This window comes from Nyctereutes procyonoides, unplaced genomic scaffold (genome assembly GCF_905146905.1).
Source record: "Nyctereutes procyonoides isolate TBG_1078 unplaced genomic scaffold, NYPRO_anot_genome, whole genome shotgun sequence".
Classification (NCBI taxonomy): Eukaryota; Metazoa; Chordata; class Mammalia; order Carnivora; family Canidae; genus Nyctereutes; species Nyctereutes procyonoides.
In genome coordinates, this window is record NW_026575122.1 from 12705495 (window position 1) to 12728085 (window position 22591).

The 22591-nt window shown below is 41.6% G+C and overlaps 1 protein-coding gene across 1 annotated transcript in view; it reads left to right on the forward strand.

The window, feature by feature from the left end:
* The window catches only part of RNF175 (ring finger protein 175), a 41149-nt gene extending 19024 nt beyond the window's left edge, over positions 1-22125 (forward strand). Inside the window, exons 4-9 of the mRNA XM_055336272.1 lie at positions 4371-4525; positions 8544-8651; positions 11664-11784; positions 16335-16468; positions 19527-19628; positions 21969-22125. Of these exons, the coding sequence (XP_055192247.1) occupies positions 4371-4525; positions 8544-8651; positions 11664-11784; positions 16335-16468; positions 19527-19628; positions 21969-22089 (741 nt within the window). The 3' untranslated portion in view covers positions 22090-22125. The remainder of the gene's footprint in view (positions 1-4370; positions 4526-8543; positions 8652-11663; positions 11785-16334; positions 16469-19526; positions 19629-21968) is intronic.
* Positions 22126-22591: the final 466 nt, after the last annotated feature.

Here is a 22591-nt window from a genome sequence, read left to right on the forward strand (position 1 = left end):
CAAGAAAAAAAAAATGTGGTACCTTTGGGCAGCATCTGATTCGTCAGGAAATTCCTTCTGCCACAATGTGTGGGTGGGGAGAACATTGGGTGATGTGATCCAGATGCACCGGGCGCCCTCCGCCAGTAATGCAGCTGTGTTTTATATGCACATGCCCAGATGGTGACCCCTCTGGCATTATTAATGCGTCCCAGCTGCCAGGCCGCCTTCTTTGCATGCATGCACCTCGATTTCACATATATCGTGCATTTATTTATGAGGCACCAAATTCCTACATTTCATATGTGGCAGTTGCTATTAAAAATGAGAAGTTTTAACTGCTCTGGATATTGATAAAGAATCTTTTAAATTGATACAAAATGTGGCCTTCATTTCAAAATGACCTCTACAGTTACTGAATTCATAATGTAAATTTCTGACCTTTCCCCTTATATGTTGAGAAAATGTGGCACTGGCTATACACTTTAAAGATAGTTAAGAAATTAAATATTTGCATTCCTGATATAATGATTTTTTTGCTTTTCTTTTATTTCTGATCTCTAAGGCCTATTTTTACAAAGTAGTGTGTCTATACATTTGAACATTGCTATTCAATTAAACCCAGGTATCAAGAGAAATTTGGAATCTTCTAGAAATGGGTGGCACTTATAGATTCACAAGGAGAACTAGTATTATAAAAATTAATCCAATCATTGCTTCAAAATATTATAGATTATAATAACTCCATGGATTTGAAAAAATGGATTAGTCTTGTCTATTTTGGCTTATGATCTAAAGTATAAAAGTATACAGACATGGTAGTTTTGCTAAATTAAAATGAACTGTTACCTTATTTTTTAAAAATTCACCATTTTTATGGGAGAAATGTAAAGATGAATCAAATTGTTGTGGGTTTTTTTTTTTTCAAATTTTTATTTACACTCTAGTTAGTTAACATGCAGTGCAATGTTGGTCTCAGGAGTAGAATTCAGTGGTTCATCACTTACATACAACCTCCAGAGCTCAAGATGAATCAAACTGTTAAGACAGAAAGATAAAAAATGCAAAAGATTGATGATCAGGTTTTGAAAAATGGAGTTCATGTCCATTTCCTTTTTAATATCAGAAGTCATGAACTAAAAAAGCCAGAAGACCTATCATTTATCATAGGTAACTATCTCCAAAATCAGCTATAGGAAATAAATGACCAAAATACTGGGGTTTCCCGTTTTTACTTTCAACAGCACAGGGTGACAGTTGCTAGTGCCAAAGTAGGCCTCCGTCGTGTCTCACCTAGTACGTGGTTCCTGGCTCTCAGGATCCACATTCTACTTCCATAAGTAAAGCCTGTTTGTCCTGTTTAGATATTATAGTCATCTTGACTTTGTAAGTAAAAGTGCTAACTCACGTATTTACTATAACCACACTCATGAGGTAGGATGGAAAATTAAAGCAATTACAGGAAAAAAAATAAAAATAAAAAATAAAGCAATTACAGGGATGCCTGGGTTGCTCAGTGATTGAGCGTCTGCCTTTGGCTCAGGTTGTGATCCCGAGGTCTGGGATTGAGTCCCACATCAGGCTCCCCACAGGGGCCTGCTTCTCCCTCTGCTTCCCCCCTCTCTTCCTCTGTCTCTCATGAATAAATAAATATAAAACCTTTAAAAAAATTTTTTTAAAGCAATTACATGCATACCTTGGAGACACTGCGGGTTTGGTTCCAGACCACCACAATAAAGCAAGTATCCCAAGAAAGCGAGTCCAATGAATTTTTGGGTTTTCCAATGCATATCTTAGCTATGTTCACACTATCCAGTAGTCTATTAAGTGTGTAATAATAGCCTTATGTCTAAAAAAAAATTGTATGGACCTTAATTAGAAAATATTGCTAAAACAATTCTAACCATCACCTGAGCTTTCAGGGAGTTGTAATCACTGATCACAGTTGACCGTAACAAATACCATAATGAAAAAAACTTGACATACTTGACATACTTCTTGGCAATAGACAGAAGTATCAAAATGTGACACAGAGACACAAAGTGAGTAAATGCTGCTGGAAACGAGGCGCCAATAGATGCTCTGGACATAAGATTGCCACAAACCTTCACTTTGTAAAAATGCAGTATCTTCAAAGCTCAATAAAATGAGGCAGGTCTGTATCTGAGTAATTCAGCCCAGAGTAAAGAATACTCTTCCCTTAAAGTACTGCCTGGAATTTGAAAAAAAAAAAAAAAAAAAAAAAGGAGGTTATAAGGATATTTTTCCCCAAAACTCTCCAGATAGTTACTTCAGATTGGCTCCATGTGTATTTTTGGTGAAGTGCACATGTTCAATAACAACACCCTAGTGTTCTCTCAAAGATTTAGAGCAGCTCTCAGAAGACTTTAGATCACGTTGTTTATGGGAATGAAGCAATAAAGAAATGAAAAGCCTCAGAAATGTCTTCTTATTTGGTGTGGAAAGAGGAATGGCTGTGGCCTTGCCTTTTTCATGGACATTTGAAAGTCTTATCAGATAATTTTGGCTCTTGACCTTAAGGCTATTACAACTGAGACTTTATTAAAGGACCCATGGGCAGCCTGGGTGGCTCAGTGGTTTAGCGCCACCTTCAGCCCAGGGCCTGATCCTGGAGACCCAGGATCGAGTCCCCACATCAGTCTCCCTGATGGAGCCTGTTTCTCCCTCTGCCTGCCTGTGTCTCTGCCTCTCTCTCTGTGTGTGTCTCTCATGAATAAATAAATAAAATCTTAAAAAAAACAGGAAATAAAAAATATTAAAGGATCCAAAAATATATCCATAAACTTTTTTTCCAAGCTGCCTCCTTTTATGACCAATATGAAGAAAGTAAAAAATAAATAAATAAAATAAAACAAACAAACAAACAAACAAATGACATCAGCAGTTGTTATACTCAGATGACAAATATATAAAATGCATGCTCCAACCACTGCTTCTGCATTACTGGCAGGCATAATTAACCCATCATGATACCCTACACCAAGACCCAGGCTCAGCATCCTCAACAGAGCATTGCCAGGTGCCACTACTTAAGGTCCACACCTGAGACAAAACCCCTTTGCCTTCCCCCCCTTCCCCCTCTTGGTGCCAGGCAAATAATAGGTGGTTAGTCTGCATGTGGTAAAACACAAACGATCAGAGGTTCTGGCTATTATTCAAACCTGTCTTCTTTTCACAAGAGAGGTCATAGCTAGTGTTTGGCCTGATTTCAAGAACAAGAGTGACACTGTGGTCACCATATCAGGTTGTTGACCAACAACCCTGCAGCTCGATCCATCCTGTTTCTGCCACGTGGGATTGGGGCCAGCCAACTTAAAGAACCCTCTGCAGGCCACTGGCACTCAGGTCAATGGCACAGGTCACAGAAGAGTTACACACAGGTGAGCAGGAGTTTGATCTGCATCTTGGCCTGCCTGGAAAAGGCACCAGTAACTAAAAAGGAAAGACAAGAGGGGCGCCTGAGTGGCTCAGTGGTTGAGCGTCTCCCTTCGGTTCAGAGCATGATCCCGGGGTCCCAGGATCGAGTCCCACATCGGGCTCCCCACTGGGAGCCTGCTTCTCCCTCTGCCCGTGTCTCTGCCTCTCTCTCTGTCTCTCATGAATAAATAAATAAAATCGATTTTTAAAAAAAAGGGAAGACAAGAAGCATAAAGGTGGGCTGCATATCCACTAATCAGGAGTGAGGGGGCCTCACCCTTGGGCCTCTGTACTGAACCCTGCAGGGTGCACTGAGGCAGCAGGCAAAAGAGGTCCCAGAAGATACTGGGACGCCATTCCTTCTTTGCCATCCCTAAATCCATACATGTGCACATGATGGAAACAACAGTCCCCTGGCTCCATGTATTACAGTACTGTTTCCAGAGCACTCCCCACCGGTCAGCACGGGCAAGCAGGGCAGGCATTTTTATCTCCAATTTTACAATAAAAGTGAGGTTCATTTGTTCAAAATCACATATCTTTTAAAGCCCAAAGTTGTTTTCACCTGAACTATCCAGGAGAGAAGAAGAAGAAGAAGAAGAAGAAGGAGGAGGAGGAGGAGGAGGAGGAGGAGGAGGAGGAGGAGGAGGAGGAGGAGGAGGAGGAGGAGAAGAAGAAGAAGAAGAAGAAGAAGAAGAAGAAGAAGAAGATGATGATGATGATGATGATTTTGGATTCTTTCCCATATGAATGTTCAGATGATCACAACAAGTCCCTCCAAAACTTTGCATGTATAGAAGAGCTCATAGCTGGATGGTGAACCAGTTGCATGTGCCAGGCGGGATGGTGAGGATGGTTTCCCCCCAAGAGTAGCTTCTGAATCATTTAATAGTGGACATAACATTCCTGGCCCTCAGTCATTGAAAGAGACTTCCTGTTCATTTTTCCAACAGCTGGTGACACTGTTGCAGATGTGGGTTGTCCCTCTGTATTTCACGATAAAACTTTACTGGTGGCGGTTTCTGTCTATGTGGGGAATGTTCTCAGCTATTACCAGTTACATCCTCTTCAGAGCTACCCGAAAACCCCTCTCAGGGAGAACGCCACGGTATGTATTCCATTTCCTCCTTCCTTGATGTCCTTCTTATTGCAAGCACTAAGAAGTAAGCTTTAATTCCATTTTCCCAGATGGGAGAGGAGGGGATTACACTTCTTTTGCCTCCAGTAACAAAACTGTTTGGATACTAGCTATACTGCTGTTGGATGATGTTCATTATTTAATGACGATTCAGACATACAGATAAAATATATTACATCAGCTCCTAATAAAAGCCAGAAGAAAGAGAAGTGAAAGTATTGATTAAACCCTCTAGAACACTGTTTGCATATTTATTTTTAGCTCAGCATTTTGTTTGACTCTGTTATAAGTTGGGTCACACACATGTTATAATAGAGCGAGAGTTAGATGCTTATATTTCTAACAACTATGTATGTATTTTATGTTAGATAAATCATAAGTAATGGACAACTTATTCCTCTCATAACAAATGATGCTTTAATATTCCGGTGATCATCTTAATTACCATTGCCAACCTCTTGACATTGCTATGATTCGATCACATCATCTACAAATCTTTCCAAAGTGCTTATAAACTTCATAATGTGCCCACAAGTTTGCTTTCACTGTCCTTGTCCTGTAGATAAGATCTGAATCTGAATCTAGATAAACCTGAAGTAGGATAAAGGGAAAAATGTACAAGGTGTTACATGGTAATAAGACAATGTCAAATTTTGATCTCTGTTGAAGAATAAATCATAAGCTCCTGTGAAATGCTTTTATGATTATTTGGCCATTCTTAATCCTCTAAAAGAGTGGGAGAGACAAATACCAACTTTTCCTTCCACTCTGGAGAAGAAAAAATATGCAGTGAGAAAAATCAGATAAATAAATGTAATGATAAAGATTAATATTCAAAGGACTCTTGGCTGGCTCAATCAGAAGAGCATGCGACTCTTGATGAGTTCAAGCCCCACGTTGGATGTAGAGCTTGCTTAAAAAAATAATTAAAAGAAAAGATTCACATTCAAGTAAATGAATTCAGGTGGATATTTTAATTTAAATTTTAACTAATTAAAATTAAAATTGATTTAATTAATTAATTAATTATGGGAAGAGCTTTGGGGTGGTGTTAGGAGACTTCCTAAACTGGCCAAGTTGGGATTTTAGACAGCTTTTGTATGGCCTAGTCTCCCATCAGCACATGGACATACGGAACACTTTCTCCTTCTTAAAAAATGTTGTAAGTTATTTAAGACCTGTGATAGTAATCCAAATTTTGTATGACTCAAAATGTACTTGTTTTCATTCCCTAGATATGACCTATATTGTATTTCAGTGAGAATAGTTCGCTTCTCCACTGTAGAATGAATTACTCTAGTTAAACACAGTATTTCTGTGCATGTCAGCTTATTCAGTGCAGAGGAACTTCATGGCAAGAAATATCCAACTGCTGCCTTGTTACACTCCATGCCTCATTTACCTCGGATGGCCAGGGGCCCGGCCACCTCCTTCCCGGGCCCACGGTCTACCCAGGTCAGCTTCTCCCGCCTGCACACCTCATTAACCCTTAAAGAAAGACCTAGCCACCATGTGAAGAGCCAACAATGGGAAAGGCTAATTAGGACCCTGTTTCTTCTGGGTAAAGAAGCTCCTGTTTGTGAGAGGTAGTAGGCCCTAAAGATCTTTATGGATCTTTCTTTGATCATCATATTATAGGTAAGTCACTTCTTAGCGATTTTCCATTTGGAACAAGATTTCATTACAGGCTGGGAAAACTGATCTGAGCAAATCGGCAAGGTGCAAAAGCAAGCCCAGGAGGAGTGGTTCCCCCCACGGTGGGGTTTAAAAACCGGCTGTTCCTCCCCCTGGCTGTGGGTCAGAATAACAGAGAAGTGGAGTGAGTTTCTTCTCTCCTGCAACAGGATTCAGGCCCCCAAACAGGCCACACGCTGGCCACAAAGAGCTGAGCTTGGTGCCATCAGTTCCAGGCCAAGCTGTCCTTCTGGAGGCTGCTCTGAGGCGCTCACCTTCCGGCTGTAATCTGGGGAGCAAGGGAGTTCTGGGCTCCCAGTGCCCTGGACACCTGTGCCCCCAGTAGGCAGGAGGATTTGGGGGTGGAGGGGATTTGGTAGTATCTAGCCTGTCTGTAATAATGATGTGACCCGGGCAGCCCGGGTGGCCCAGCGGTTAGCACGGTCTTCAGCCCAGGGCCTGATCCTGGGGTCCCGGGATCAAATCCCGTGTCGGGCTCCCTGCATGGGACCTGCTTCTCCCTCTGCCTGGGTCTCTGCCTCTCTCTCTCTCTCTCTCTCTCTCTCTCTCTATCTCTCTCTCTATCTCTTAAGAATAAATAAATAAAATCTTAAAAAAAAAATACTGATGTGGCCTTCGTGACCTCACAGGTGGCTTCTTGGCCCAGAGAAGCGGCGCAGGTAGAGTCAGGAAGAGCCAGGTGCCGGCACAGCCTTGAGAGGAGCCCCTCCGGGGGCAGAGAGGGCTCGTGGAGTCGGGGGACCCCCACCGGGGCGCTGCCCCCCGTCCCCCCTTCTAGCGACAGCAAGCCCCGGCCGGCTGCCCCGAGCAGCAAGCCAGCGGCCCAGCGCCTGCAGATCAAAGGGAGTCGCTTGGGGGGCGGAAAGGCCCCCCTCGTGGAGGGGACGACGGCCAGGAGCGCCTTGACCCGCAGGCCGCAGGGTCCCCCCACCGGGCGGGGTTGCACCTGACGCAGGAGGTGCGGCCCGCAACCTGGGGAGCCTTTCCCAGGGCGAGGTGCCAGACAACCCATGTCTCAGGCCCACCCGCGAACCCCCATTTAAAGCACCGTGTTTCAGAAGGTCCCTTCTGACCAGAATTCAATGAAGTGGGGCATAGATCTTTTAAACTAACGTCGAGACCTTACCTGGGCAATACCCCAGAGCGTGAGCCTTGGGAGCACGGCTCCCCCTGGGACGGTGGGAGACTGCTCAGGAGCAGCCGTCAGCCACCCCCCTTCTTCTCTCCCAGCACCCAGGACAGCATCCAGCTGCTCCTTTCTCCACCCCCCCCCCTTCTTGTTCCCTGGGCACAGGATGGATGAATCTGGGCTCCCAGCCTCCCCCACATGCTCCCAGGCATGCAGCAGCCACGTGGCCCCTTCTGGGGTGTTTCTAAGGGCTCTTACCACCAGGGATAAGGGAAACAAACAGGCTGTGCGGCTCCCTTGGAAATCGTCTACACCCTTCCTCTCTATCCCCATCTCCCACTTCTCCACTTGGAGCCCATGGGAAGAGGCAAAGCCTTTAAGAGTGGTCATGGTACTTGCTGGGTGCACAGAGGCCCCATGAGGCTCACTGGTGATTCCACCCCGGGGAATCCCGCCTGAGGCTCACTGGTGATTCCACCCCGGGGCTGGGGGAGGGGCTGTGTGAGTGGGGGGAGTAGGGATGAGGCTGAGCCCACCACGGCTGCCATCTGCCCTGGGGCTGGGGTTTGAGGGGCAGCAGGTGCAGCTGTGCAGGAAAACTCCTGGGGGAGGAGGTCCCCCCTCTTGACTTCTCTGCTCATCTTTTCCTTACCTCCAAGCTACTCTTGCCAAAACCACTCTAAGCTAACCCTGGGGCCAAACAAGAGAAGAAGGGGAGGCGGGGTCCCAGGCAGAGAAACCATCCCCGAAGGCCACTCTTACATGAGGAACACAATGAAACTGTATATGCACGTGCATACTATGTATATAGTACAGATACATTAAAACTATAGATTATTGGGCAGCCCCAGTGGCCTGGGGTGTGATCCTGGAGACCCGGGATCGAGTCTCACGTCCAGCTCCCTGCATGGAGCCTGCTCCTCCCTCTACTGTGTCTCTGTCTCTCTCTCTCTTTCTCTCTCTCTCTGTGTCTGTCATGAATAAATAAATAAAAATTTTTTAGAACTATAGATTATTATTGAGTTTAGCTGATATAATCTATGCTATGTATATTACATAATAAACAGAATTCTAGAAATTAAAAACTGACAAAAATGTTTGAAAAAGATAAAATACTTTCTAATGTATCATGTTCTGTTTTTCCCCCCATTTTACACTCCACAGATTGGTCTACAAATGGTTTCTTCTAATCTACAAACTCAGCTATGCATTTGGTGTTGTGGGTTATTTGGCTATCATGTTCACAATGTGTGGATTCAATTTATTTTTCAAGTAAGTATCTCTAGTCAAGATCTTAAAACCTGCAAGCCCTCGTTTGCAACATTCACCTGGTCGCATTCTCTGTATCTGAAATCATTTGGCCCTGTGATGTTCCAGGGCCACATTGTAGTAGATATCATTGGTGGAAACCGCTAGAAAAGTATAAGAGGAAACCCTAGAGAAGAAAAATTTTCAAAAAATTGTGAGCTTTAAAGAAAATCCATTCTTGATAGGCATATTTTAAAGATCACCATTAAAAGCAGGCTACATTTGTGGTAGAGTAATTCTGACTGAACTACAAATTTCGCCTCCATAAAATTCTGAAGCATCATATCCTTGTATATATCTTCTTCCTTAAAACCTCTAGAACTACGCTGTCCGGTGCAGTATACGATAGATCGTGTGATCGTTGAGCACCTAAATTATGAAATAAAATTATCTGTAACTATAAAATACACATGTCAAAGTATGAAAAAGAATTTTTTATATTGACCGTTGAAATACAGCATTTGGGATGTATTAGTGAAATTATTTTGTGTTTCTTTTTAATGTGACTACTAGGAAATTTTTAATCTAGATTTCTATATTGCCATGAACAGCACTGCTCTAGAATTTTGTTTCTGCTACCCATGAAATCCCTTTTGCTTAGGGCAGTCAGAAAAGGACAAAACTAAGTGCTTAGAACTTGAATGAGGAGTAAGGAGATAACAGAGCAAGAAATCTCGTCTTGGGAGCAATCAAGGAAATCAGGATAATTATAACTCAGAACAGAGCACCCACTAGAAAGTTGGTTACTGATGTGTTGCGGATGAGGTACTCGTGGGCAGAGCAATGGCTGTGTCATCACCCTGTGGTCTGAAAAGGGGATTTGAGACCTACCACCCAGCTATGGAAAGCAGCTCAAATAAAAAAAAATTCCTCAGAATATCTCTCACATTGAAGTTCCTCTAAGTGTCTGGGAACTTAACAGAAATATAGGGGCACAGATCGGTGACCCTTAACTCATAAAATAGGGAAGGCAGTTGGATGGGGTTGTCAGCTCTGAGGGGAAAGACTCTTCTATGGCAACATTACTGATTTTATAAGCATTTCATGACACTTCCAGAGCAGGAGCTCCCACCTTTTTCTAGCGGGAAAGGGATAGAAAGTAAGTGTACACACCTATGATTTCCATATTATTTTGCATATAGAAAGATACTGAATTCTTTTTTCAGCATACTGTCTACATAACTTTACATTAGTGACTGTAAAAATATTTATAAGGGCTGTATGAAATCACTGAGCCTATAGTTGTCCCAAGACAGGGACAACTTAAGTCCATAAGATTTTAAGATCCTCAGCCATGACTCCTCTTACAATGAGGTTTACCAAGAACTTAACCCTTCAGGCTGGCAAGGAATTGTTTTTTACTGTTATTGATTATCACTGTTTTAAAATTCTTTTCTAAAAATAAATAAATAAATAAATAAAATTAAATAAAATTCTTTTCTGTGGAACCACAAATCTGTCACTATACTTTTTATCAGTAAGATCATAATACATCCTTCTCCAAACGTGGAGAGAATCTTTATTCCTCCCCACTGCCCCAGTTCTCAAATAAACCCAGGCAAATCTTGAAGGAATAAAGCCACCATTTGTGTTGGAATTCCCAATTCACATTACCAAAAGATCTGTACCTCTAAGTCTACAAAGCAATCTGCCTTTACTCCTTCCTCCTCAAATTAACAGAGCACAAAACAACCAGATAGTGTCCAGAGAGAGACTACCCAGCTCCCCTCCACTCCCTACTCACTGCCTGACTCAATCAGATCTGGCCAGGGCTAATATTTGAAACTGTTGACAGATACAGCAAACCATATGTACTATGATTAAGATTCATTAAATTAGAGGCTAATTAAATTAGGGGCTGATTATTCACTTTTTAAAGAAATATTCCAAAAAAAAGAAAGAGATATTCCCCTTAAAAATGAGGTGGGGTGTATCATAGAGAATCCTACTGTATTGGAAATATGATCCAACTTGCAAAATTTTTTCTCTAATTAATATATGGCAACTATGACACAGTAGCAAAGGGCCTCAAAATTGGAGCTCGATCCCTGGTTTTGTTTTGTACCAATTGTCATGATAAGCAAATCGTTTTTTTCTAAATCTCTATTTTTTCAAATGCAAAATGAGGATAATATTATCTACCTCAAGTATTTGCTAGGTAAGTGAAGTATTTGAAAACAGTCTGTAAAATCTAAATTTGATAACAAGAAATCCCAATCTGAGGAGCTTCTAAAAAGCACTGCTGTGTGGACTCCACCCCAAGCCACTTACATTACAGCTCCTAATCAGTGGAGTCTTAAATCTCCCCGGGGTTAATTCTAATCTATATCTAGGGCTGAGAACCACTGCTCTATTAAAGAAGTTCTTTTTTTTTTTAATTTTTATTTATTTATGATAGTCACAGAGAGAGAGAGAGGCAGAGACACAGGCAGAGGGAGAAGCAGGCTCCATGCACCGGGAGCCCGATGTGGGATTCGATCCCGGGTCTCCAGGATCGCGCCCTGGGCCAAAGGCAGGCGCCAAACCGCTGCGCCACCCAGGGATCCCTATTAAAGAAGTTCTTAATGTTAGCTGCCCCCTAGAGTCACCTGGGATCTAGAGAGGTTCCAAAAATATTGCTGCACAGGCCCTACCTCCAGAGAATCTGATGTCATGGGCCTGGGGTGCAAGGGGCAGATGGGGAGTTTTACAAGCTACCCAGGCTTTTCTTTGCATAGCCCAGCTTGAGAGCCACTAGTTAGAAGACCCTCTCAAGAATTACTTTGTCCACTTACCACTAAGTAGTCAAGTTTCAGGGGAATTTAGAGAATTTTAAAATTCTTTAAAAAAAAAAAAAGGAAATTTTTAAAAATCCATTAAAAAAAACACTCCCAAGTTTCTGTTAGATACTATGGCAGGAAATTTCTTCTAAGCTGCAGTCTTCCCGAGCTCCCTAAATGCCACATTCTTATTTCCTTACACTCTTGTTTTCAATAGAATCAAGGCTAGAGATTCCATGGATTTTGGCATTGTGTCCTTGTTCTATGGCCTCTACTATGGAGTAATGGGAAGAGATTTTGCAGAGATCTGTTCGGATTATATGGCTTCTACAATAGGGGTAAGTGTTGTTCTCATTCTCTGAAACCACCACAGCGCATGGAGATTTGGTCTCATCTTACATATTTGTATCCGTTTTCAGAAATACATGTCTTTTTTGGTTCTCCCAGGCCAACTGCTCCCTGATTCTCCCGGCACCAGAAATTATCTTTGCTATTGCATTAGAAAATATACTTCTTATTTCTATAAAGTGATTGGGAAACAAGGCATCTCATCTTATTTATTTATTTATTTATTTATTTATTTATTTATCTATCTATCTATCTATCTATCTATCTATCTATCTATCTATTTATGTTTAAGTGACCTCTACACACAACGTGGGGCTCAAACTCGCAACCCTGAGATCAAGAGTCACGTACTCTACTGACTTGGCCAGCCAAGTGCCCCCAAAGGCCTCTTACTAAATAAAATAATAATTTGAAAGCAACCTTATGTAGCATACTCCAATTGTCAATATTGAAAGGATTAGTAGGGGCACCTGGGTGGCTCAGTGAGTTAAGCGTCCAACTCTTGATTTTCAGCTCAGGTCATGGTCTTAAAGTTGTGAGATTGGGTCCCATGTCAGACTCTGTGCTGGCCATGGAGCCTGCTTCAGATTCTCTCTCCCTCTCCCTCTCCCTTACCTCATCTCTCTAAAAAAAAAAAAAGAAAAGAAAGAAAGAAAGGATTAGTAAAAATTCAATAATAACAAAAACCTTGGTATCGGCCTAATACAGAAAGTCATATTTGATGCACATAAAGCACTTTGGAATCAATCGGTGCCTCCAGGTAACTCTTCATAAAGATCAGTTATCATCATATAGCATTAGAAGAAGTAGAAGATACAAAAACTGCTAAATATATTCTGACTGTATGTTGGTCTCTAGAATTTAAAAAATATCCCTAACATCTTTTTTAAATACTCTTTTATGATTAAAACTCCAAATAGACATACTTTCTGGTTAGATGTATTCCAGATTCAGGTATTAGCAGCATTCATCTATGTCTGAGACATGCATATCTCCTTAAAATTTACAGGGTCTCCAGGGATGACCCAGTGGTTTCAAGAATTTCATGTCTCTGTCCTCTACCTGTCCCTTGGTACACAACAGATATGAAATGGAAAAGCTAGTGTGAGTGTCAAGGACTGTTCTTCTCTCTCTCCATTTATGGGGTGAGACTAAGTAGACATGACCCAAATTCCATTCCCATCGCATCTGCCCTTCTCCATTTCTGTAGGTTCTATCTTACTCTTTTCTGATAGCCTGGAATACAACTTCTGTGGTAAAATGCTGGAACAAAATGCCTTTTGGGATTCCTCTGCCATGTGTCATCTACGGGACAACTGCCTTTTTTTTTCTAATGTTTATGGTGCGCATGGGAGGGAATATTTCCACTCCTACTTCCTCCAGCAAAAGCCAAAAGCCATACTCCTTAAAAAATCCCCAAAGCCTCTTGTACTTGTTTATGGACAGAAGACAAGGAGAAGAGTTGTATGTCCTCTGTCCTCCAGTGCGCCAGGAAGAAGAGATTCAACCTCCCAAGACAAGTTTTTAAGCACTAACTTTCTGGAGACTTCTCATCTGATCCCACCTCAGAAGTCTTAAACTTCTTGTCATCTTTTGTCATCTTAACTCCATCTACCAAATATATAAAACCTACTGCTCCAAGCATTGGCATAACCACCATTGACTTCAACTGATGGTGTGTGCGTGCGTGCACACGTGTGCAAGTTTGTACACAGGCCTATGACAGAGGTAAGGAGGAGGCAAAGGAGGAACAATTTCCATTCTCACACCAGTGCCTAAGCCCCACACCAGACTAATTAAGTCGGAATCTCTGGAAGTGGAGCCAATGCATCTGCTTTGTTTTAAATCTCCTCAGGAAAAGGAATGAGCTATCAGGCCATGCAAGAACACGGATGAACTGTAAATACATATTGCTAAGTGAAAGAAGGCAGTCCGAAAAGGCTACATAGTATGATTCCATTTATATGACATTTTGGAAAGGATACAACTACGGAGATAGTAAACAGGTCAGTGGTTGCCAGGGGCTTAGGGAGGGAGCAGTGTTGAATAGGTGAAATACAAGGAATTTTTTAGGGCAGTGAAATTATTCGGTATGACACTGTAATGGTAAATACACGGCACTGTCCATTTGTCAAAATCAATAGTATTTTGAAGCAGAGAGGGGGAAATAATGTATACAAATCCAGAAAATCATTTAAGATGTAAGAGAATTCTAAGAAAAAATGTAGACTGTGACAAAGGAATCTAAGTGTATTACAAATATACGAAATAACCACAGTGAAGGAAGTAGGAAAAGAAAGTGCAGATCTGAGTACCTTAGAAATGAACAGAAATCTAAGATTAAAAGCAAAGGAACTGAACATAAGCTCTGTACTCTAGTTCATACAGTGGTTTCCCTCAGGGCTATGGGTGACTATGGGTGACAATCCTGACACTGCTCTACATGTATTCTGGAATTGCACGGCTACGTAAGTGGAGAGCCCTTAATGGGAGCTATGTTTCTCACTCTCAGAGGGTTCCAAACAGGTAAGGAGAGAAGGCTAGAATGATCCATGTGGTAATGGATAAGAGTTAAAGACTTCAATCTGAACTCATGTTTAGCTTAATATAGATTATATGTATCTTAACGTAGATGGACACATAAAGGACCGTCTATTGCTATGTTATAAACATGAGTTATTATATACATATATATTTCCTTGCTCTGTTAGCTAAGAAGCCCTAAAGCAATGACACCCCAGTAACAAGGAGCACACCTCGTACCCAGATCTTTTCTAATACCATTGTACAATAAAAGGAACCAGGGCTTCCTGGAGAAATAGTTGATTCTAGGTCTTGGCAGGAACATGCAATTGAACCTGGAGTATCTTGTATTTCCAGAAGTTAAGGAAGTGCTCAAAAAACCAAACCACAAAAAAAAAAAAAAAACAAAGATGAGGGAAAGTCAAAGAGATACTGAAAAAGCTCCCAATGGCCAAAGCTGGAACAATCTGTACAACAAAGTAGCAGCAGCAGTAGCAGCAGCAGCAGCAGCACTGGGTTATAACAAAGTATAAAATAATCAAGAGTCCATATGACATGAATGAATAAATGGAGGAGAACAAACAAATCTCCTATTCAGAAGAATTCCACATAATTTATGTAGATACTCCAACCTTAAGAAGGTTGTGTGGTTAAGTTTTTGGTGTCAACTTGGGTAGGTTATGGTGCTCAATTGTCTGATCAAATAGTCAAACACTAGTCTAGATACACACACACACCATGGGTTCCTTTTTTCTAGAGAAACCTCACTGACACTGAGATAGAGCATAGCCGACCCCCTCTTTATGAATGGGCTGCTCATGATGATTTCCTTCCAAAGAGTACAGAACAAGGAGTCAAAGAAAGAGTAGCTAGTGGAGAAACTTGACAAACACTGCCACAAGCCAGGTGATTAAAGTTAATAGCAACAGTGGTAGGTCATGTTGATAGCATGTACCTCGCTGTGGTGTGATAAGAATGTCACCTTTATTGTCTCCTTCCCTAAAACCCACACTCAGTGTAATGAAGAGAAAAACACCAGTTAAGTTGCAGCTGAGGGACATTCCACAAAATACTTCCCTACACTGTCAAAGTCATAGGAAAAAAAGCAAAGTCTGAGAAGCCACCATAACCAAAAGGAACCTAAGGAAACATAACGACTGAGTGGTATCCTAGATGAGATTCTGGAACAGAATAAAGACTTTAGATTAACAACAACAACAACAAAAAAACCTAAGTAATCTGCATCAAGTATGTACTTTATTTCATAATTAGTGTCAATGTTGGTTCACTGATTGTGATGAAGGTACTGTACTAATGTTAGAGGTTAATAATAGGGGAAACAAGGTACATGGTATATGGGGACTTGTATTATCTTCCTATCTTCTATTTAAAACAAATATTAAATGAATATTTATCTTTTAAAAAAGCAATAATCACTCTTCATCTGCAGTACTGGAAAGATACAGGTATCCCAAGTTAGAACTCTAAAAGCATTGCCTCCCGGTAGGATTAATCTGTGTGCTCCTTCTCATCACATGGGAATTAAAAAATATGGAGATGCCTCAGCTTACCCCAGATCTGTGTGTGAATCAATCTCCAAAATAAGAGGAAGAGTCGGGCTATGGGTAAGCTTAAAAAGCTTCCTGTGTGACTCTGAACTATAGCCCTGGATAAAAACCTTTCCCCCTTTTTTTTAATTTTTTATTTTTTTTAAGAAATTTATTTTTTATTGGTGTTCAATTAAAACCTTTCCCCTTGAAGGATTCCTCAATGGGAAGATTAAATTGGAAGTTATAATTAGCCATGTGCCTTGGGTCTACTTAGGGTTCAGTAGGTTTTTGCCTGGAGACCCTGGCCCCACTGAAGCATTCCTTTGGGGAAGAGTGTTTCAAGTTCTAGACCAATGAAGAAGCAGTAAAGACTCTGTCCCAAAACCTGGCAGTGGCTTCCCTGTGTTCGGAGTATGCATGGCACGTGCTCGCCTTTCCAACAGTGCTCTGTGCATGTCCCCCAACAGTTCTACAGCATGAGTGGGATGCCCACGAGGAGCTTGGGGGATAACATCTGCGCCGTCTGTGGGCAGAAGATCATTGTGGAGCTCGATGAGGAAGGACTCATTGAAAACACCTACCAGCTCTCATGCAATCATGTGTATCCTTTTCACAGGAAACCGTATGGGCTTCATCAAGCCAGTGATGGGAGGCCACTTTCAAAGAATCTGTGTTGGTCATGGCAGACGGCAAGTCAGGGAGCTCATCTCATCCCTTCCTCCTCCCTCCTCTCCTCCCCGCTCACCATCTCCTCTGCTTGCTCAACTCCCATCCTCAAACCCCAGGCCTTTATCCTCTGCCACCTGTCTTGTTGAGACTTTCTGATAATCCCTGCTGAATAATGAATGCTAACTGAGGTGAAGTTCTCCCAGTAATTTCCTTTATAAAAAATGAATCTTAATGCCACATGGACAGGAAAACTGCATCCTCTGCCCGGACTCTGGCTGGGAAAGTTGGCAAAGCCGTAAGCGGACAGATAGCTGTCAAGGCCCAGGGAGGGAAAGGTTTGGGGATGAGACAAAGTGGAGTTTCAGGTTCAGGGAACAACTCAGGACTGACTATCCAGGTGGAGTCTGTGTCTGAGTCTCACAGGACTGAATGCAACAAAGTGCGCTTTGCTTAGAAATAATCCTAGAAACCTGCTTGTGTCAACAGTTGGTGGGGGGGGGCGGCGGGCAACCAGGTGTCAGCTTTGGTTATAGAAAGAGGCTAGTGCCACAGGCACTAGCAGTAGGAAAGAGGGACCAACACTTGCACACCCAGTTCTTGGACCACTTGGCTCCTCTGCCTGTGAATTCCACCCCAAATGGCTGATGGATCTTTAGGTGTTAGGAACCAGACAAGCCTGGGCCTGGAAACTAGCATTCTTTGGGGATTCCAGTGACTGTTGAGGAAGCCCTCAGTATGCGGAAACACACTGGGCTCAAGATCCCTGAGCGAAGCAGCTTATGCTGCCTAAGCATGGAACTCTGGACACTAAAGTCATGCATGGGTTGGCCAACAGTTGGTATTTTAATTCTTTTCTAAATACGGGGGGGAAATGGTATCATTTTTCTTTATTTTATACTAAATATCAATTTGATAATTTTGCTCTACACCCAGTTCAGAGCTTTGGCATTATCAGGTGGTTAAACCATCTATCTTTTGCCTCTGAAGCCCACCGAGCTCACTAATACTCTAGACGTGCAGTGCCCCTGATACCGTTCTATTTCATCTGGGCAGATTCCAATTTTTCAATCCTGAGAGTTAAAAAGTGGACTAAATGCATCTGAAACGTACTCGGAGCCCTCACTCCAACATTTAAGCCTTACTATTTTAAGATTAAAAAATACAAAGACAACCCATATAGAATTCTGTGGTGGTTTTTCAGTGTGACAACTTTCCCAAAAAAACTATCCTTCTTTGGTAGAAATTTTCCAAATCTGGCCTTAGTTTTAAATGTGATTACTTTTCAAATGTTGGAACAGAGCCCCTTCTGCCATTTGCAAGTGGAAATATCTTCTCTCTCCACCTTTAAAAGCACTTAGGGATTGTTGTACATGTGTGCGTATGTACTCTAAAATGTAGTCACCTTTAAATTTGCTTTGCAGGGAGTATTACTAATGGCCCACTTTGGCATGAGTCACATTAGCAAGGAGCAGGCAAACGTGAGTCATATTAATAACGTGAGGCAGGAGAAGGAATCAGAATATTGCTCTGCAGCAATTCTGACAGCTTGGAGACTTTACAGCATCAAGATTTTGAAGATGAGACCAAGATTATTAAAGAGGAGGTGGACATTTCACTGCTGTCTCTAGGACCCCTGAACTCTGTATCTCTCTAAAAGATGGGGCCATCCTCCAGCCCTTTTGAATATAGAGCTGTAAGGGTTTTGGTTTAAAATCTTTGTTGTAGTACACCACTTTATATAAACCCAAGCTTATTGCAAAGGTGACCCAACTCCAAGAACATAAAATAGTGGAACCTCTTAGCTGCGTGAAGATCTAATATTGAGGAACTACGTACACGGCCTCCACTTGTCTACACTTCACAGCCCTCCACTTGTTAGAGAGGAGACCTCCACATCATTGCTGTTCACATGGGTGACAGCGGACTAGTCAGAAAGTCCTGTGATCTGGATCCAGAGAGCCACAGTGAGATCAACAACTGTAGAAAAAAATAAACCACTAGGATGGATCAATAGGACGGATCTCACTACTGTTAATCACTTTGCTCAAATCTACAATGTTGTCAAACCTGAGAAAATGTATTTGCAAAAGCAATTGGTTTTGAGTGATCCATTCAAACATTTATTTAATAAATAGGCCCTCCGGCACTGCTTACGGTGCTGAGGAAACAAAAGAATGAGACCTGGTCCCACAAGTAGCATGCAGTCCAGGAGAGACGTGTATGCTCATTGAATGTCATGATACAATGTGATAGGAGCTTTAATAGGAGCGGTCCCCTGATGCTGTGGGAAAACATAGATGTGCTCTCAACTTTAGGGGCAAAGGGCCAAACTCTCTAGACAGGGAGATATATGCAAATGAGTTTGTAAATGCCTAGGGTTTCAGAATTTTATTAGGTTTATATTCTATTAAAAATAAGTGGCCCCTTATCAGTAACAAATAACTTGAGATAGGACTATGAACCTAATAGAAATATCTGTAAGTTTGCGGTTTATGACTACAAGTTCCCTAAGCTTGCCTAAGTCCTTAAGATAAGGCTGATTCCACAGTACAGTAGATAATGAGTAATGCACAAAAAGTAGGATAGGGAGGTGCTATGGTAAATGCATGAGAAACACACGATGAGCGAGGCAGGGAAACACCGTGATACGTTTACATAAAGTATTACTGTAGAAAGGCACTTTCATATTCTTTATCTACTTTAAATCCTGGAAGAATCAAGTGAAGCAAGAACAAAACCAAGGAGCCATGTAAACTCTGAAGGGTCCTAAAGCTATAGCAGCTCTGATGCAAGCTCCCAGTCCCTGAAGGTTCCGTGGTCCTGCCGAATCTTCCTTAAATAGTGATGTACACAATCAAGTCATGACTGACAGCCATTCTCATCCTCTACTCTCCCCTCCACCTCCCGCAGATGGAGTCATTTCCATTATGCCATCATGAAGCAGACCTTGCCCTTTAATATCTAGAAACTTCCCTAACGAGATACCTAAGCTTTCATGAATTCTGCATCCGCGGTTGGTGTATAGTTGGTAAAAAGCAAACTTGCCCTTACTGCAAAGAGAAGGTTGATTTGAAGAGGATGATCAGTAACCCGTATCCTTTTTTAAAAAAAGTTGTGAAGTATTATCTTAAATATTTGTGGTAATGCATTCTTCAATCAAAATTTTCATTACCTTCATGAAAGTTTTAGCAGAAAAAAGTTTTCCCTAGCCATTTATTTCAAAACAACTTACTGGTTTCTTTTCTCCCCTGTGCCTATGTTAATACTCTGGCTAGGAACTTAAGTGCCAAAAAAGAAACATTCTACTCTCCATATTCCATAATGTTCCACCCTAAGGGCTTTAGTGAAAATGTGATGGGATATTGCAAGAGATAGGTAAATATATGGAAGCATTAGATAGATGATGATGATGATGATGATAGATAGATAGATAGATAATAGATATATAAATAGATGATGGATGGATGGATGGATGGATGGGCAGATAGATGGATGACAGGTAATGGGTGGATGGGATGAGTAGGTGGGTAGATAAATATGTAGACTGGAATTGAAATTTCTTTTAAAGATTTTGTTTATTTATTTATTTGGGAGAGAATGAGAGGGAGTGGAACAGGGGTGGAGGAGGAGGACTAGAAGTAGAGGGAGAAGCAGACTCCCTGCTGACTAGGGAGCTCATGTGGGATTTGAGGCAGGGCTCCCTCCCACGACCCCAAGATCATGACCTGAGCCCAAGACAGACACTTAATTGACTGGGCCACCCAGGTGCCCCTGGAATTGAAATTTCAAAAGCTCAAATGTGAACTAGAATATGGAAAAGAATTTTGAAGGTGTACTAAATTTTATTATTTCCAGAAGTGAGTAGAGTTGTTTACCCCCTGTATTTTGGCCTTTTAAATTCCTTACCATGCCTCATCTTGTCTTAGGCTAAACCTGAGGGATAATAATATTGAAAGAAAATGAGAAATAAAATAAAATAAAATAATAAAAAATAAAAATAAATTTAAAAAAAGAAAATGAGGACCTACAGACAGCTTATGGCAACAACTAGGATTCTTATAGACACCATGCTTCTCCAACTGAGGCCACAGGAAGCCTCAATGGCCCCATCCAGAGCTGACTATAAAGACTTAGTCCTCAACCCCACTGGCCCAAGACCATGGTATATGTCCTCTAGGAGGGTACATGGGATTAAAACATATCCCAACCCTAAACAGAAAACACTGAGAGGTCGGCATCAACCTGCCAAGTACTCTCTCTTCACCTAAGAGCCACTACACTTTCTAGGTACCGGTCACCCAAATTTTACAGTGCTAACGGAGATACTGCCCTTGTTCCCTGCTCCCCTACTCTTCCCCAACCCGATACATGGATTTAACGATGGCTGTTGGCAGCAATGCGTCCAACTCTGAGAACTGCCAATCAAGGGAAGATTTGCTGTTAGGGTAGCAGGGGAGGCAGCACCGTGGCTGGCTGTGTCTTAGGGCCACAGCAGCAGAGCACCTGTGCAGCCACCAGCTCCATCTACGGGCCTGGCCTTTCTCAGTGAGTCAGCATAACTGAAGCACAACCGAGGCTAAAGGTGTGTGCAGCTTCTCCCTCCCTCCTCTTCACGCACCTGCCCTGAAGTCCCTTCTAATATTGGCAGACCGAGTCAAGAACCACTTCTGGTTAATACCTTATGAAGCTAAAGGATATACATCTTTGTTATAAAAATTGGTGATAATATGATCATAAATGTCACCTTAAACGATCGTGTAAATAGCAAAGGCTAATGGGTTACTCTATACAGTCTTGAGAGAACAAACTATTAAATATTACATGTACTCTTGTAACTTTTGAATATTATTACATGTACTCTGGAGACTCATAGAAAAGCAAGCTACTTGGGGAGTATTTGCCTTTATGTGTGTAACATTGCTATCGGAGATATTAGGTATTAATTATGTCCCTTTAGCACAATTTATCAAAGAAATCAGCAAAAGTATATCTTATCTGTGATGTTTTTCATTTTAATACACAACACGAAAAAAAAACAACACACAACATGCTCCCTCTGCTGAGTCAACTGCATGAGAGCCCAGGGCTGTCTTGGCTCACTTACAAAAGCCTCCATGGGCCTTGGTTTTTCAGAGCAGTCATTTCCCCTTCCCACTGTCTTTTAGTATTGACCCTTGCCTTTAGCTCTTGTTTTATAGTTCGGGATTTTACTGTAAATTGTTTTGATTTCTTTTTGGAAATTTGGTGTAGTGTAACTAACACTGATAACCAAATGCTATAACAATCACATAAGGGGCATTTAAATGAGCACGTAGAATTAACGAGAAAGGAAATACCCCCTCATGGCGTTGCTTATTGTATTTGCAAATGAGATTCGTGAATATGTCTGTTACTTGACTGTACGTAGAGCAACCTCCTTAACTGAGATTTAGCTGGGAGCGCACACACTTTTTGTATGGACAAATCCTTGATTGGCTTCGTTATTTGGTGGCCTGGCAACCCGTGGTGATTGGAATAGTTCAAGGCATTAATTATTCACTAGGGCTGGAGTAGTACAGCAGACCTACTCCAGAAGCAACGAGTTGCATGTTGAAATATTTTTAAATCCTTGATCCTACATTTATTATTGATATTCTTTTTTTTTTTTTAATTTCAGAGATAAGCGCAAGAGTTTTGAGAACTGGATAAAATTCAGGACCCTACAAAAAAGGCAATCTGCCTATGTGGAAAGAATTTAAAAGAGAAGTTGAATGTCAAAAGTTCAGAAAAAACCCAGAAAACCAATGAATCAGCAAAGTAGTAATTAGTAAAAGTTTGTTATGCACACATCAAAAAGATAGTTTGCAAACCAGGAGCACTCAGACCAAAACACAGAAGGAAGCTCAGAGGTATAGGTTACACAACCGCTTATCTAGTTTGGAGGCAGTGACTGTTTATTCTTCACAGTGATTGGTTACAATATTGGAATTTTCTTAAAGGAAAGGGAATTGATTAGTGATCACCTCATATCAATTTTGGGAAAACACTTTAAGTTTTGCTTAGGATTTTCAGAGGC